We start from the raw sequence: 17,196 nt of genomic DNA, 5'->3' as shown, positions 1-17,196 counted from the left end.
ACCACATTCGTATCTTCCCTGACTTCTCTCCAGCAACAGCTGCTAAACGCGCAGCCTTCTACAACATCAAACAGCGGTTATGGCAAGCCAGCGTCAAATACAGCCTCTTGTATCCGGCAAAACTTAAAGTGGAATGGCAGGGTCAATTCTATATCTTCGCTAGCAAGGAAGAAGCAGAAAAGGAATTAAGAAAGATGTTCCCGGGACTATTCTGATACATAATAGTGAGTCATGGCGGTTAATGATAAAGCAAGGATTAATAATCTACTGTCTGATCAATTCGTTTTAAATTACGGGTTTTTATCAGCATATATTCTAATTATTATTTAGTATTACTAGGGCGCTATCTGTTTGTTTTATTGTGCTTAATTACTTTTTCTTTTTTTTTTTTTTTCTTCTAATTATTTCATCTCTTCCCTAAACGAGACTGTTCACTATCATACCCTTGGTTTATTGTTATTGCTATTACTGCATTAAGACTTGTTATGCTTATTCTGGACACATCTTTAACACCATCACCTGGGTTTATTATCTGGGTGTATCATCTTAATGCACTAAAATTGCTGATATATATATATATATATTTTAAGTGCAAAATTCTTTTTTTCTTTTTTAAAGACTATATTGGTAATAGATATCTCTATCTTTTAACCTAAACGCCGCTGCATTGGGGCTTGTTTTGCTTTGGATGTGCTCTGTCTCTGGGTATGTCAGAGGACTGGGACTGTGTGAAGTGGGTTTTAGCCTCACTTGGGGAGGCAAAAAGGGAGGGTGGGGGGTTAAGGGGGGGAGAGAAAGAGAGCAGGCTTGATCTATACCTAATCTATTCTATTAATCTTATAATTATAACTACCAACGTAATAATAAGCTGCATGGCAACAACTCTAGGGGAAATAGGAAATTAAGGCCGAAGTTGTCTCACTTCCAGTTAAGACTATAAAATGACATCAAAAACTCAGAATCAGTGTCTCCATGATGGGACAGTTAACTTCGTAAGCTGGAATGTTAAAGGCCTGAATCACGAATTAAAGAGAAAGAAAGTACTCTCTCACCCAACAGGTCTAAATGCTAAAATAGTATTTTTACAGGAAACCCACTTACTAAGCAAGGATCAGTTCCGGCTGCAAAAAGACAGGACTGGCCAAATGTTCCATTCTAGTTTTCCGAAGAAAACTAGAGGTGTGGGAATTCTCATCCATAGAACAGTACCATTTGTAGCATCAGATGTAGTATTGGATCCTGAAGGGAGATATGTAATGGTCATGGGAGACTTATCTAACTGTAAAATGATTTTGATAAATGTTTATGCACCTAATGTTGATGATAAGAAATTTATACAAAATATATTTGCATCCATTCCCAATCTGAACACTCAAAGTTATAATGGCTGGGGACTGTGTTCTAAATCCACTTTTAGATAGATGCCGTTCCCCCTGTGGAGGAAGTCCTAACACCGCAAAGATACAGTTGTGGCCAAAATTATTAGGCCCCCTTATGAAATAAGGCAACACTCCTGATTCCAATATGAAAATGACCATTAACAACAAATGTTTGTTTTTTAAAGCGTATCTGTGTCCAAAATAACAAGATCCACTAATTGTAGTTTGGATATTGTATTGACACACTGAGTGGAAACAAGAAAGGGCAAAAATGAGACATCCAAAATTATTAGCCCCATGCTCATTAATAGTCAATACTGTACCCTTTTTGAGCCACAACTGACAACAATCTATTAGAGTAGGTCTTTACTAGATTAGCACAGGTCTCCTGAGGGATTTTGGTCCATTCCTCCATTGCAAATTGTTCTAGCTGGTCCAAATTGCGTGGTTTCCGAGCATGGACATTCACTTTGAGCACTCGCCACAGATTCTCAATGGGATTGAGGTCTGGGCTCTGTGCGGGCCACTCCAAGATCTTGGTTTTGGTATCCTTGAAAAACTGTTGAACTAATTTTGATGTATGCTTTGGGTCATTGTCTTGTTGGAAGACCCAGCGACGACCTAAGCCTAGACTACGAGCAGATTTCTGCATATTCTCCCTCAGAATGTCAACATAATTTTCTTTTTTCATGATGCCATGCACCCGAACAAGGCTCCCTGTGCCTGAGGCTGCAAAACAGCCCCACAGCATGATGCTCCCACCACCATGTTTAACTGTGGCAACTGTGTTCCTAGGGTTGAAGGCCTGTCCCTTTCTTCGCCAAACATAACCAACATCCATGTACCCAAACAGTTCCAGTTTAGTCTCATCAGACCAAAGCACAGACTTCCAAAAATCATCCTTACATTTCAAATGTTCACGGGCAAACCTCAGTCGGGCTGTGATGTGCTGCTCTTTGAGTAAAGGGGTTCTTCTGGGACGATGGCCGTGAAGCCCACCACGGTGAAGAGCCCTCACAACTGTGTTCCTTGAAACATCAACTCCAGAAGAGGCCAGGTCAGCCACAATCATCTTGGCAGATGTCCGGGGTTCCTTGCTGACCTCTCTGACTATTTTTCTCTCCAGAGTTCTTGAAGTCTTGCGCTTACGGCCTTGGCCAGGTTTGTTTCTAACAGAATTTGTCTCCTTGTGCTTGGCAATGATGCAATGTACAGCAGTTCTAGACACTGTGAATCGCTTTGAAATGGCATTGTAGCCTTGCACCTTATCATGAGCCTCTACTATCTTCTTTCTGAGCTCCAGACTGATTTCCTTTCTTTGGCATGGTCAGTAACAGTAGTTCCTCTCGTGTTCAAGAGTCCTGTTCTTTGGGAGTCTTTGTGCTGATTGAGTGTTGTTAGGAAGCCAATTGACTGCACAGGTGTGGTTTCAAAGCTGATTGGTTAATTAGTGTAGGTGTGTTTTGAAAACAAACATTAACATGGGGCTAATATACTGCTCAAAAGAATTAAAGGAACACTTTTTAATCGGAGTATAGCATAAAGTCAGTGAAACTTATGGGATATTAATCTGGTCAGTTAAGTAGCAGAGGGGGTTGTTAATCAGTTTCAGCTGCTGTGGTGTTAATGGAATTAACAACAGAGGCACTAGAGGGGCAACAATGAGATGACCCCCAAAACAGGAATGGTTGAACAGGTGGAGGCCACTGACATTTTTCCCTCCTCATCTTTTCTGACTGTTTCTTCACTAGTTTTGCATTTGGCTACAGTCAGTGTCACTACTGGTAGCATGAGGCGATACCTGGACCCTACAGAGGTTGCACAGGTAGTCCAACTTCTCCAGGATGGCACATCAATACGTGTCATTGCCAGAAGGTTTGCTGTGTCTCCCTACACAGTCTCAAGGGCATAGAGGAGATTCTAGGAGACAAACAGTTACTCTAGGAGAGCTGGAGAGGGCCATAGAAGGTCCATAACCCATCAGCAGGACCAGTATCTGCTCCTTTGGGCAAGGAGGAACAGGATGAGCACTGCCAGAGCCCTACAAAATGACCTCCAGCAGGCCACTGGTGTGAATGTCTCTGACCAAACAACCAGAAAGACTTCATGAGGGTGACCCAAGGGCCCCATGTCCTCTAATGGGCCCTGAGCTCACTGCCCAGCAGCATGCAGCTTGATTGGCATTCGCCATAGAATACCAGAATTGGCAGATGCACCACTGGTGCCCTGTGCTTTTTACAGATGAGAGCAGGTTCACCTTGAGCACGTGAGAGAAGTGAAAGGGTCTGGAGAAGCCATGGAGAACATTATGCTGCCTGTAACATCATTCAGCATGAGCAGTTTGGTGGTGGGTTAATGATTGTCTGGGGAGGCATATCCATGGAGGGTCACACAGACCGCCACATGCTTGACAAAGGCACCTTGGCTGCCATTAGGTATCAGGATGAAATCCTTGAACCCATTGTCAGACCCTATGCTGGTACAGTGACTCCTGGTGCACGACAATTCCTGGCCTCGTGTGGTGAGAGTATGCAGGCAGTTCCTGGAGGATGAAGGAATTGATACCATTGACTGGCCACCACACTTTCTGACCTAAATCCAATAGAACACCTTTGGGACATTATGTTTTGGTCCATCCAATGCCACCAGGTTGCACCTCAGACTGTCCAGGAGCTCAGTGATGCCCTGGTCCAGATCTGGGAGGAGATCCCCCACATCACCATCTGTCATCTCATTAGAAGCATGCACCGATGTTGTCAGGCATGTATACAAGAACACAGGGGCCATACAAAGTGCTGCGTACAATTTTGAGTTGCTGCAATTAAATTTTGGCAAAATGGACTAGCCTGCCACATAATTTTTTCACTCTGATTTTTGGGGCGTCTTTGAATTCAGGGCTCTGTAGGTTGATCATTTTCATTTCCATCAAACGATGTGGCATCCTTTCGTTCCTAACACATTACCCAGTCTATATCAGTATAGATATCCAGGAGGATTTCTTTTTCCCCATTGAGATCTGATGTGTTTTCAAAGTGTTCCTTTAATTTTTTTGAGCAGTTTATTTTTGACCACCCCATTTTTTACTATATTTGATATAAAGCAAGATTAAAAATATATTTTATATTACAAAATGTATCAAAAGCTAGTACATAGCACTGGTGGATGTTTGGTTATATCAAGTTTCATCAATGTTGCAAACTTTGGGAAGAAGTTTAGGAAAATGTTCCATGATTCCAGGGGGGCTAATAATTTTGGCCTCAACTGTAATTACGAAGTTTATAACTGATCACAACTTATCAGACCCCTTGAGGTTTTTAAACCCGAATTCAAGAACATATTCTTTTTACTCACCAGTATATCATTGCTACTCAAGGATTGATTACTTCTTTATAGACAATAACTTCTTGCCTTTGATTAAATATTGCAAATACGATACTTTTGTTATTTCTGACCATGCACCTATGATCTTGGAGCTAAAATTACTAAGCCCCATACACTGACCCCGCAGATGGCGCCTCAACCCGCTTTTATTAGCTGACGAGAATTGTACGCAATTTATATCCAAACAAATCAAATTCTTTCTAGAGACAAATACATGAACAGAGATCTCTGCAGGAATACTCTGGGAAAACTCTTAAGGCCTTCTTAAGAGGACAGATTATCTCATATCTTTCCCACAGAAATAAATCCGAAGCCAAGAAAGCAGCAGAGATAAAAAGCGAAATTACTAAAATAGATGAAGAACACGCCAGACTACCAAGCGATACTCTACATAGGAGGAGGCAGACTCTACATTCAGAATTAAACCTCTTGACAACTAAAGAAACTGAACAACTAATCTACAAATCCAAACATCATTATTATGAACATGGAGAGAAAGCTAATAAGTTTTTAGCTCAACAAATTCACAAGCAGGAAGTGCGCAACGCAATCTCGGTAATCACCAACACGAACGGAGATAAAATCGTCGAACACAAAAATATAATGCACACTTTCAGAGACTATTATAAATCCCTATATACTACGGAGTTTAAAGAAGACAATACACAATCTAATGCATTTCTGGATACATTACAGATACCACAAATAGACGCTTTTAGTGCGGAGGAACTTGATAAACCACTGGTGTTATCAGAATTACTTGATGCTATAAAGTCACTCCAAGGCGGGAAAGCAGCTGGCCCTGATGGCTACCCTGCAGAATTTTACAAGAAGTTCTCTGCTCAGCTAGCTCCCCTCCTATTAGCAACATTTACAGAAGCCAGAGATAACCAATCTCTTCCTCAAACCTTTCGCCAAGCACTAATCACTGTTTTTCCAAAACAAAATAAGGACTTATTACAATGTGCATCATACAGACCAATTTCACTTCTGAATAACGACATTAAAATACTCTCTAAAATCATAGCTAGAAGGATGGAGAAAGTGCTCCCCTCGGTAATATCACAAGACCAACCTGGATTTATTAGGGGCCGACACTTATCGTCAAATCTTCGACGCCTGTTTGATTTAGTTGGTGAGTAGATTACATTAAACACCCCAGAAATAATATCATTGGATGCAGAAAAGCATTTGACATGATTGAATGGAAATACCTTTTTACTACATTGGAGAAGTTTGGGTTTGGCCCGAACATTTGTGCATGGATTAAATTACTGTACACTAACCCAGAAGCTTCAGTTTGCATCAACAACATTTGCTCAGACTACTTTAAACTAGAACGTGGCACTAGACAAGGATTCCCCTTGTCACTGCTGCTGTTTGTGATTGCCATTGAACCACTGGCAATACATTGTCGAAATACTGATCAGATAAAGGGGATTAGCAGAGAAGGACTGAAACAGAAAATCTCATTATATGCAGATGATATGGTACTGTATATATCAGACCCAGAAAATTCTGTGCCTGCAGTCTTAACAGCACTCACAGAATTTCAAAAGATCTCTGGTCTCAGAATTAATCTGAATAAAAGTGTACTCTTTCCAGTGAATTCTCAAGTGTTTTGATTTGGGAAAATGGTTCAAGGGATTAAAACATAAGTAGGCAAAAATCAGAGAGAAGAGGTCCGTTACTTAAATAAAATTTACTTATTCAATTATAACATATAAATACATATGAATGGGTTATAGAAATAAATATATATGCTTAAAGAGACAAACTTATACTTACAATAACATACATACATACAGTAACATACATCAAAAGACCCAGAGCCATCATCCTAGACCAGTAGACTGAGGGAGCCCGCATGTCAGTCTCGTCAGAGGATCAACCCCGTGTGCCTTTTATCAGCGCAAACCCAGCGCTCTTGCCCTTCTTGTTCTGATTGCAATTTTTCGTAAAGCACAAAATACATATCAGTTGAATATAGTCATTAAAGCAATAATGATAATAAAACAATTGTCCATAATAAGTGCTTTTTCTTCGCTTGGAGAAATATTTTTCCAGTGAACTTACATTTTTCCTTCAACCCAGGTACTTTGCGCACCGTAGAGGGTCACCTCCCTGGGGAGCGGTTACTAGCACTTCACCCAAGGAGTTTCTTTTAATTCGGTATTTCATCATCCACATTGTCATCAAGAAAAGAATAAAAATCTTTAACCGAAGGTGTCCATGGTTCAAGAAATTGGGTGCACACCTGTTTGACAACAACTCTAGTAATAACTAATTAGGAAACTGGTAATAGCAACAACATACCATTCAAATATATATATAACAATACCATTAAGAGAATAATTTCTACTTCACTAACATGAACCCCCATGATTCCCAGGTTCAAATAAAGCTAATACTAATTAATATTATTGGTGATGATACAGATGGCATAAATATTTTTCTTAAATAACTCAAAAGTTCCCAGTTTTAGGTTGCCATCGCTGTGCGCAATGATAATCGGAGATAAAGTCCTTACACACCTCACCATTCTCACATCTTAACACACTCATTCATAAAATTGCCCAAATATACACCCAGCTGTGGTCTCAACCTTGAGCCACCTTTATCAAATTAATGCAACCATTTTGTGGACAGTAGGTGTCAATCCTCCCTTCAAAAGATGTAAGCACTACCTTCCAAAATGCAAATCACTGGGTCATTTTTGAGGTCACATTCATTTCAATTTCAAGGGTTATACCCAAGCTTCTTATTAAGGATTCATATCTTCAGAGATCTTCAAACTTCATCTGGGCTTTTTAATTCACATACCACACACTCACCACTGTATGTATAAGAAACTCCATCTCCTATGGGCCAAATTATTACTTCATTTCACTGATTTCCATACTCATCAGGCCATGATGTTAATCATTTGACCTGTATCACCATCAACATGCTAGCCTAAACTGTTTTATCCTCTTCTAAAAGCTATGGATGTTCTGACCTATAGTACGTGTCCCTTATCCCCAAAATACTAGTTGTGTGTCATCCCATATGCTTACTATTATTCTTTTTAATTAAATAAATGTACCTAAATGTAAAGCTCTACATTATTTGCTATAACACTACAATCAATAACCTAGACTATCTAAACTGGACTGACCCTGACTAGTAATAGTGCATTGTCCCTTCAATGACAATCACTTAACAATCTCTAATAGATCCCTTATGTTAGATTAGATTCAATTCTGATTAACTTTACAAATAACCAAATCATTGGTCCTTAAAGGTGACTTATTATCTCATACAAAATATCAGAAGGCATATCAAAACATTTATCTAAAAAATATCTATTCTTAACCACTAGGAATTCATAATAATTATGTAATATTCCCATTAATACAAACATTCATTAAATACATATTATTTAGGAATCCCTATATTCTGCTTTGTCTACAAATAATTAGCTTTCCCTTCTATATCTTTCATACTTCACAGTTCAAATAGTTTTAATTTCAAAGATGTTGCCATTTGTCAAACAAGTGGACAGTCAAAGCAGGCTCCAGCAAGAACATTGAGCCCTGCAGAGTAAAAGTGTGACAGATTTTCTTCTCTTAATAAGGACCAAAGCAGGTGTTGGGGTCCAACATCCCAAGCAAAAAGGACCCAAGTAGGCAGATGTCATCTATGATTCGGAATCTACGATGACCTTTTGGGCTCAAACATCACCAGCATAATTAAGCTCTTGGCAGCAGGTATCCATGATGCCTGGAACTGGAATCAAGGTGCGTTGTCCAGTAGTCAGCTGATCGATGGCCTGATTCATGACTTGATTCCCTCTTTGGTATGGCTGGGTTCTCCTTGGAGTCAGATAATTAGTTTATCTGCAGACCTTTATCACAGCCCAATCTCTGGTTCAACTTCAAATGCTGTCATCTACGATGCACTAGGAAAAAACAGCTTTCACCTGCAGATGTAAAGACTTAAAAACGCTCATTTAAATAGTCAGCATATTAATTCTTCATTAGTAGCTACTTATGGATCATGTTTCGTTGGGGGTACCCCTATTAAAAATATTGCTAGCGGTGAAACAAACGGTCAGTTCAATCCAGTCTGTGCTTGTCTAAGTCAATTTGTCTTCAAACAGTCAGAGTAAAAATTTAAATTGATAAGCACAAAGTTCAAGTCCTCTTTATAGCTGTTTCCAGTTTGGCTGCGGTTGCAATTTCCACTCAATTAAAAAACACATGTCCCAAGTCATTATTAAAATAAAGTCAATCAATGTATTACAAAAGGAAAAGTACTCAATAATAAATCATTACAAAAATTGGTCCCAATAATATTGACATAATATTCAAATTATCTGCATTTGTTCCAAGACTTAAACTGGTTTCAAAATGTAAAATTTAAACAAAATTAAACATAACATATCAAGCAGTCAAGAAAGAAATCCACAATCTAGACGGGTAAATTCTTAATCTTTTCCTTGGTGACATTAAATAACCAAAAAGTTAGGCTCCACATTTCTTCCCCCATGTATCTAATCACAAACCATTGTTCAATTATGCAAAGTCCTAAAAACATTTTTCTTTTTACACAAGGTGTTCATTTTTAAAGTTTCTATACATGTATCCTAAGTAATATTTCTTTCTTTTTATTACTAATTATTAAAATACCACATTACATTTGGATCTTAATAAAATGTCTCATTCAATATTTCATTAATGCATCAAAAATATAAAAGTGAACCTTCCATTAGTTTTGTTGTGATCCCAGTATTCCACTGTATTTCACACAAACATGTCAATATTACACAGAAATGAAATGAGGAAAGAAATCAATATATTAGAATGCCCTATAATGCAAAATGTGCCTTTATTTATTTACTATAAGACCCTCTAAGAATTTTGCACATTTCCACCCATATTTAGAATGAAGAACCCACTTCTTTATCAGGTAAATTTTTCCCCAGAATCTCAAACTAAGAAAATACTTTAAATCTACTTCAATTATATACACTGATTTTCTTTTCCCCATAACCTTCTGTCAAAGACAGTTGATCTTGCACATTCTTTCATTGTTATCTTCCAGATGTTTTATTACACGTCTTTCAGAATGTTGACTCCAAAGAGCACAGTCTGTTTTTCTCTTAGTTAGCCCTCCTTATTCCCTTTCTTTCACTTACAGTTTGGCATTGGCTGTTTTTATACTGCCACATGCCATTCTTCATACCAATTGTTGCATTTGACCATCACCAAACAAATGCACACCATATTGTCACTTACACTTTCCTTCATTACCGCATACAAGTAACCCTCACATTATAGCAGCTTTCCTTGTACTCTGCCTCTCCAATATACAGTAAATTTTGTTTTCTAAGCAGCACTAATCAACATAGGCTTTGAAAGGAGTATTACCAATAACCTGCTTCATTTTGCTAAAAGAATGTCTCCTTCAATCGAAATTTACTCATTTTAATTAAAATCCTCCCTTTTATCAGAGTCTGGCCAGTACTCAAATAAAAGGGGTGCTCATATAATATGCTTAATCTGGAGACCTTTTTACACCACCTGTTCATATCTTTTCTAATTTAGAATTAAGAGCTCTTTTAATTCCAACATTTACATTCACATTCCTACACATAATAATATCAATTATTTAATTCTTGCAAACAACACCACATATTTTTACACATACTTTTAAACACACTGAAACTTATTTAACATACACACATAGGGATCCCTTTAATACACTATATAACATACACAAAATCACCCAAACCATTGTTTTAACACATTCAACTTTACCTCAGTTTTGTCACTTATTATCACTTATTATTAAAAGTGAATGCATTTTTCATTTTATCAAATGTTACTCATACTCACATTTATTTTAACCCATATTTACTCAGAGCTCTGGAAGTTTATATGCACACGGCGGCTTCAGCAAATCATAATTGAACTACATTACCCAGAAGTCTCAGTGTTTTTGCTTTCTTACTCCCAAACACACGCATGCACCCACGGAACAAATAACAGGTACGCTCACACATTTTTAGCACAAACATATTTACACACACACAGAGAGAACAATTAATGCTCAGGCATACACATAATATGCAGGCACACACATTGAATAAGTTCAGCACAGACATATTCACATACACAGACATTAGCGAGCGCCAGGTACCTTTGAAGTTAAATACAGTGCACGTTTTTTCTCGCATTATATTCTTCTCAACGCTTGTTATTCTTTCCCCACAAATATAAGTACAGATATATACATATTTGCACACAAATCTATATACTCAAACATTTTCCTATCGCTTAATTTTTCTTTTTGGTGCTATCCTCCTACATTTTTCTGAAGGCTGTTTTACTTATCAGACTATAATATAAAACAGCCTCTCATGACGTTAGCGGATGTTAACTGTAACACGATTCTACTCAGCTCGAAACGGCGCTGGTTTCTAGATCAAGGAGACTCCATTGGCGAAATGACTCGGCGACAACGAGGAATTGCTTCCGTGGCGATCCATTCCTGCGACAATTAGGGCAAATCCAACTATCAAGAAATCACGCGGTTCGATACTACAGCAAGACGGCACTCTCGTCAAAAAGACTAAACTGTCATTGAGAATATTAACTCAAAACAAACAACATGTAAGCTTCAACATAAATCACAAATAAACTCGAATCATGGCATAAGTGCTAACCACTGCGCCACCACACACTTTAACACTGAGCGATCGTTGCTTAATCTGTATGGCATTCTCTTTATACATTGCTACGTGTACTGCTAGCTGCTCGCAAATTTTAGCCAGGTATTTATCTTGGCTATGCATAAGGCTGCCTTTCCGTCATCCTCGGCCCGCTGTACCCGCGGCAATAATACAGCTACCTGGGATTCGGCCATCGAGGCCCGCCCTAACGCACCCACCAAGTCCATTTGCATTTTCTTAAGCGCGGCTAGTACATTCACTGGTGTTGGGGGGCCTAAACTTTGCCAATATTGTGCTAATCCCCCCCCCATGTCTCAATTCTCTAGCGCAGTCTTCCCATACTGTTTCCTCCCAGCCGGGAAGAGGTAAAGGAGCCGTGCCAGGGTTTTTATCCTTTTTCTTAGACATCTCTGATTTCTTTTTGCCTCACTCAATAGTTCAATATTTTACCAGATTCCCCAAAATCCTGCAGCGACTACGCCAAAATGTTTTGATTTGGGAAAATGGTTCAAGGGATTAAAACATAAGTAGGCAAAAATCAGAGAGAAGAGGTCCGTTACTTAAATAAAATTTACTTCTTCAATTATAACATATAAATACATATGAATGGGTTATAGAAATAAATATATATGCTTAAAGAGACAAACTTATACTTACAATAACATACATACATACAGTAACATACATCAAAAGACCCAGAGCCATCATCCTAGACCAGTAGACTGAGGGAGCCCGCATGTCAGTCTCGTCAGAGGATCAACCCCGTGTGCCTTTTATCAGGTACCGGGCGGTTGCACCTTTCCCCACGGTTGAGCATCCAAAGAAACTGAGGGCGGAACCTTCCCTTATATACTAATTAGGTGTCCTTGCCTAAAGCGGCCTACGTGGAAGCAGTGTATGCAGAAGTGATCAGTTTCTCACACCCCCTCCTTCCACGGGACACGGCGCTATGTTTTTCTTCTACTCGCCCTTGAGACTAGTGCTTGATGCCAGAAGACACAGTAATATGCTTACATGTGAAAAAAGCTTCTCGAAGTGAAAAACAACTCCTTACATAGCCATGGCTGTGTCTTTAGAACATTCCCGGCCGTTTCTCGCAAAACATTAGTAATGCAGCTGGGTTTCGCACTGAACGACCAACGCCCATCTGCTCTCTTGATCCCCCCCTCTCTTTAGAAAAATCCTTCCATTACATCAAGCATATAATATTAGATTAGATACCCTACCTTTTATCATTGCAGAATAGTTTAAATACCGCGGGGTAAACATCACAAGTAAACATAAAGCTCTTTATCAACAAAATTTCGCCGTCTGCTTGGAAAAAAATTAAAGAGCGACCCTACAAAGACAAAAGGCAGAAGGCGGCATGGCTCTACCTAACTTCCAGTTTTATTACTGGGCAGTAAATATACAGGCGATAAGAACCTGGACACAAATAGAAGAACATACACAGGCATGGACCGCAATAGAAGTAAATTCTTGCAGTACTTCTTTGTATTCCTTGCTCTGTGCTCCAATAAACACATGTTATCGGCAATATACAAATAACCCAATTCCGCTCCACTCACTTAGAATCTGGAACCAATGTAGAAAGCATTTTAAGACAGAGAAGCTTCTATCTGTGTAACCTCTGCAAGAGAACCATCTCTTTCAACCTTTACAAACATATGTAGTTTTTAATATCTGGAAAAAATTTGGAATTAACTTGCTTAGAGATCTTTATATAGACAACGTCTTTGCATCCTGTGAACAATTACATTCCAAATTTAACATTCTAGCTACACATTTCTTTCACTATCTTCAAATCAGGAACTTTGTTAAACAGAACCTTCCAGATTTTCCTCATCTTGCACCCTCATCCATGCTGGAAAAAATATTGCTCAATCTCTACAATATATAAAATCATTTTACAATCCCTCCCTTTCAAAGATCCAAGAGGACACTGGGAAAAAGATCTCTCAATTAATATATCAGAAAAGGAGTGAAAAGTAGCAATGCAGAGAATTCACTCGAGCTCCATATGCGCAAAGCATACAATTATACAACTCAAAATTATATATCGAGCACATCTGTCTCGACTAAAACTCTCCAAAATGTTTCCAGGTCGAGATCCAACCTGCGAACGTTGCAACCAAGTCCCAGCCTCACTGGGTCACATGTTCTGGGCCTGCACCAAATTAACATTATTCTGGACAAAAAAATTGAATTACCTCTCAGACAGCCTTGGACTCGCAATCCCTCCTAACCCATTAACAGCTGTGTTTGGGGTTCTTCCAGAGGGGCTTAAAGTGGAGAAAGACAAACAAATTGTGATTGCATTCACTACACTTTTGTCACGCAGACTTCTTCTGATAAACTGGAACAACCCAAACTCTCCTCTTTTAAGTCAGTGGGAAACCAATGTGTTATATAATTTGAAATTGGAAAAAATACTCAGAAGATCCGTACAGACTTTTTTCCAAACATGGCAGGATTTAATCAGTAATATTTTAAAATAAGTTCATGAAGCACAGAGAATTTATTAATTTAGGTATGTTTACAAGCCTTAAATTTTACGCCGTTTGGCTTGCTCTCTCTCTCAGGGGTGGGGATTGATCTGTTCTTAACTCAATTTTTCTTTTTGTAAAAACTTGATTGCTTTGTATGGATTGCAATAAAATTAATAAAATAAAAAAAAAAAAAGAAAGAAAATGTCTACTTTGAGGTGCCAAATAGAAAACAGAAATAAGTGTTTTTTTTTGTTTTTTTTTTGTCATCAATTTCAGCTAATTAAAGCATTGTCGCCGAAATTGAGAATTTTTAATTTTGGCCTTTACCAAGTGATACCACTTTTCAACACTGCATAATCGAGTTTAAGAAATTTTTCTTAAATATTAATGTAACATCAGTTATATGCCATTGAAGAATATTAAAGCACAAAGAGTGATATTAGCATGTATACGTCCTAAGAGGCTCCATGGAGAAACTCCCATTTTAGCCATAGTCCAAGAATTGGAAAGTGAGGGACATAGGTTTGTCACAATACCAAAATGTCAAATTTTGTGCAATACTAAGAAATTTGACATCAATTCAACATTGCACATCACAAAAACTACATCCCCCCACACCTGCAGTTGTAGTCTTTTATATAGGCAGATTTAAATTTTGAGCCATGTTCTCCAACAGTTTGAGGAAATTGCAACAAAACATGGCCATCGTGAAAGTTTAAAAATAAATAAATACAAATAAATCCCATTACAGTCATTTCTGTACTGAGTAGTGTTTTACTTGATAACAGCTCAAAGGAAAATATGCCATGCTGCTGCATTCATGGAGACCCCATCTCTGAAGCACCTATCACAACCAACTATTCACTTCAGTCACCATCCCACAATTCACATTCTACTGCAATACATCAAGTATGTGAACACACAGAGGAGTAGCTCCACTGTCTGAGCACGGACACGTTATGGTGTCTACCCTTATGTAGTAAATGGGATGGAATATATAATTTTAAACTCGTACGTAATACATTAATATGTTATGACAGCATACTTCATAACAAGAGTTCAGAAAACTTGGGAGTTATGGAGCCCAGGTCCTAAAGAGTGTTGGCCCCGATTTGAACAGTGCCGAATAAAACTGGCTTACAAATAAATATAATTACAGACCTCTGTCTTAATGCACTAAACATTTATCTTACTACAAGTTATGTTTTAACCTGCAGAGAAAAATAAAACCAAATGTCACATCCCATCTTCAAATGCAACAGGGCTTGTATTGTACTAATTACTGCTTCCATAATTTAGAAATAAGACAGTAAAGAAATGAGGGTGCAAATTTACCCATGGCCGATTGTTGCTTACAAGGCTCAATTGTCAAAAGCCAGAACGAACTTGGATGTACATTCATTATGTAAGCTGCAGAATCAATGTCATGAAACATGAGTATTGAAACCATTTTAAAAATGTTACAATCAATACTTATTTTGATTCCTTTGACAGCCTTGAAAGAATGGCAAGAAGAGAATATAAAATCACAGAGGACGTATAGTCCAACAGCAGCAACTTGATGCACACGTAACAAACTAAAGAGTCCAAGACCATACCACCTCCCCAATCCCTTTACTCCACACCCAATTTACAAAAGAAAACTGCCTAAGAGGAGGGGGGGGGGAGTCTTTGTTTTGAACTACCTTAATAGCCCGAGGAGGTAGTGGAGGTCTAGTAAATTTTAACTCCAGCAATGAATGGTAGTGTAGAAATGGATGGAGGCCAGTCTAATGTACACTCTTGATACTCTAATGCATTGCTTTCCTTTTTTGGGACATTACAGAATGTTAGGTTGTATAGCATAATGTGTGAATACAAGTCAAAGGAGGTTATGCCAAAGATTTATAATGCACTGCAGATGTACTATGTGTAGTTTTGGTCTCTGCAAAAAAAATGACACAGCAGCGCAAGTAAAGTCCAGAGAAGAACAACAAGGCTGAACTGAGAGGTATAAGTTGTGAAGAATGCTTGAAATGCTTTATATCTTAACCTTATTCTTTTTGTTTGTAATGTTGGTAGAATCTGTATTTAATAGTTTATTTGAATTTCCATGTGACAGAGTTTAGTTTTATATCTTATCTTTTTTTTTTTTTTCCATCTCCAGTGAGAACCCAGAACTGAGGAGGAGAGCAGAGAAAGATCCTGTGATCCCGTCTGAAATAGCTGATGGACAAAAAAGTCTCTCTGAGAACAGAAGTAAAGAAGAGGCAGAAGATGACAACTCCGTGGCTGCTTCAAAGAGGCTCTTCGCTAACGTGTGTCTTTACACTGCACTTGCACTCGGTGCTTACGTCTGTTACCGAGCCTTTTTCCATTGACATCGTAGAAGAAATGGCTACCAAAATATTTCATAACTTGATAAGATGTTCTCACTAGCACCTTTTGGTGGGACTTCAACTCCGCAGGGCCAATAACAGAACTTTTTAATTTTCTAGAATGCAAACCAGGTTTTATACTGTAATAGTCCACAGGATTGTTTAACATAATCTCAGGGCTTTAATTATCAGGAGTTGCACCAAAACAAAAAAGTTCTCCATGTATTTTATTTTTATTTTTCAGTGCTTTATGTAAGGGAATCTATGTATATATGTGTGTGTATCACAATTGTATGCTTTTTTTATTTTGTGTATATACATATTTGATATATATAGTGTTTATGTGAGTGTGTGTCAATACAGCCATGGTAAACATCTCCTAGGTTTCAAAACTATACATTTCTTTTAATGTGGAACAAAACACCATTTTTTTTTGTATATATATATATATATATATATATATATATATATATATATATATATATATATATATATATAAATTTCATTTTATATCCTAAAGGGTCACAAGGTGAGCATGTATTTGTGGCTGAAATGTTCCGTTACTGTTCCTGTCTCTCTGAGCACCACAGTACAGGATGAAGGGGTTGTGGAGATTGATGAGGGGATGAGAGGTGTTCAGGTTGGAAGGCTACTGTCATTTCGCTTTTATTTGGTTTGCTTTAGTTGTGTGGTTTTTATATAGATAATGAATATATAAAAAAGTAAGGGATGTAAAGCCTGCCACTCTCCACTTGCTTCTTTGTCGATCTTCCTCCTGTTGGTAGGTTGCTCCACAGACTATAGAGCTAGAAACAAGTTCTGCCTTAGAAACTCATTAAAGAAAATTACATTTCAAGATCCTCTGCACTTTTTAT

The 17,196-nt window shown here is 38.1% G+C and overlaps 1 protein-coding gene across 1 annotated transcript in view; it reads left to right on the top strand.

Annotated features, from left to right (window-relative positions):
• The window catches only part of ptpn1 (protein tyrosine phosphatase non-receptor type 1), a 103,791-nt gene extending 87,033 nt beyond the window's left edge, over positions 1-16,758 (top strand). Inside the window, exon 9 of the mRNA XM_039734622.1 lies at positions 16,111-16,758. Within this exon, the coding sequence (XP_039590556.1) occupies positions 16,111-16,324 (214 nt within the window). The 3' untranslated portion in view covers positions 16,325-16,758. The remainder of the gene's footprint in view (positions 1-16,110) is intronic.
• The last annotated feature ends 438 nt before the right edge of the window (positions 16,759-17,196 follow it).

The sequence above is a fragment of the Polypterus senegalus genome, chromosome 14 (genome assembly GCF_016835505.1).
Source record: "Polypterus senegalus isolate Bchr_013 chromosome 14, ASM1683550v1, whole genome shotgun sequence".
Classification (NCBI taxonomy): Eukaryota; Metazoa; Chordata; class Cladistia; order Polypteriformes; family Polypteridae; genus Polypterus; species Polypterus senegalus.
Note: the sequence above shows the minus strand (reverse complement) of the source record. Positions and strands in the feature narration are given on the sequence as shown.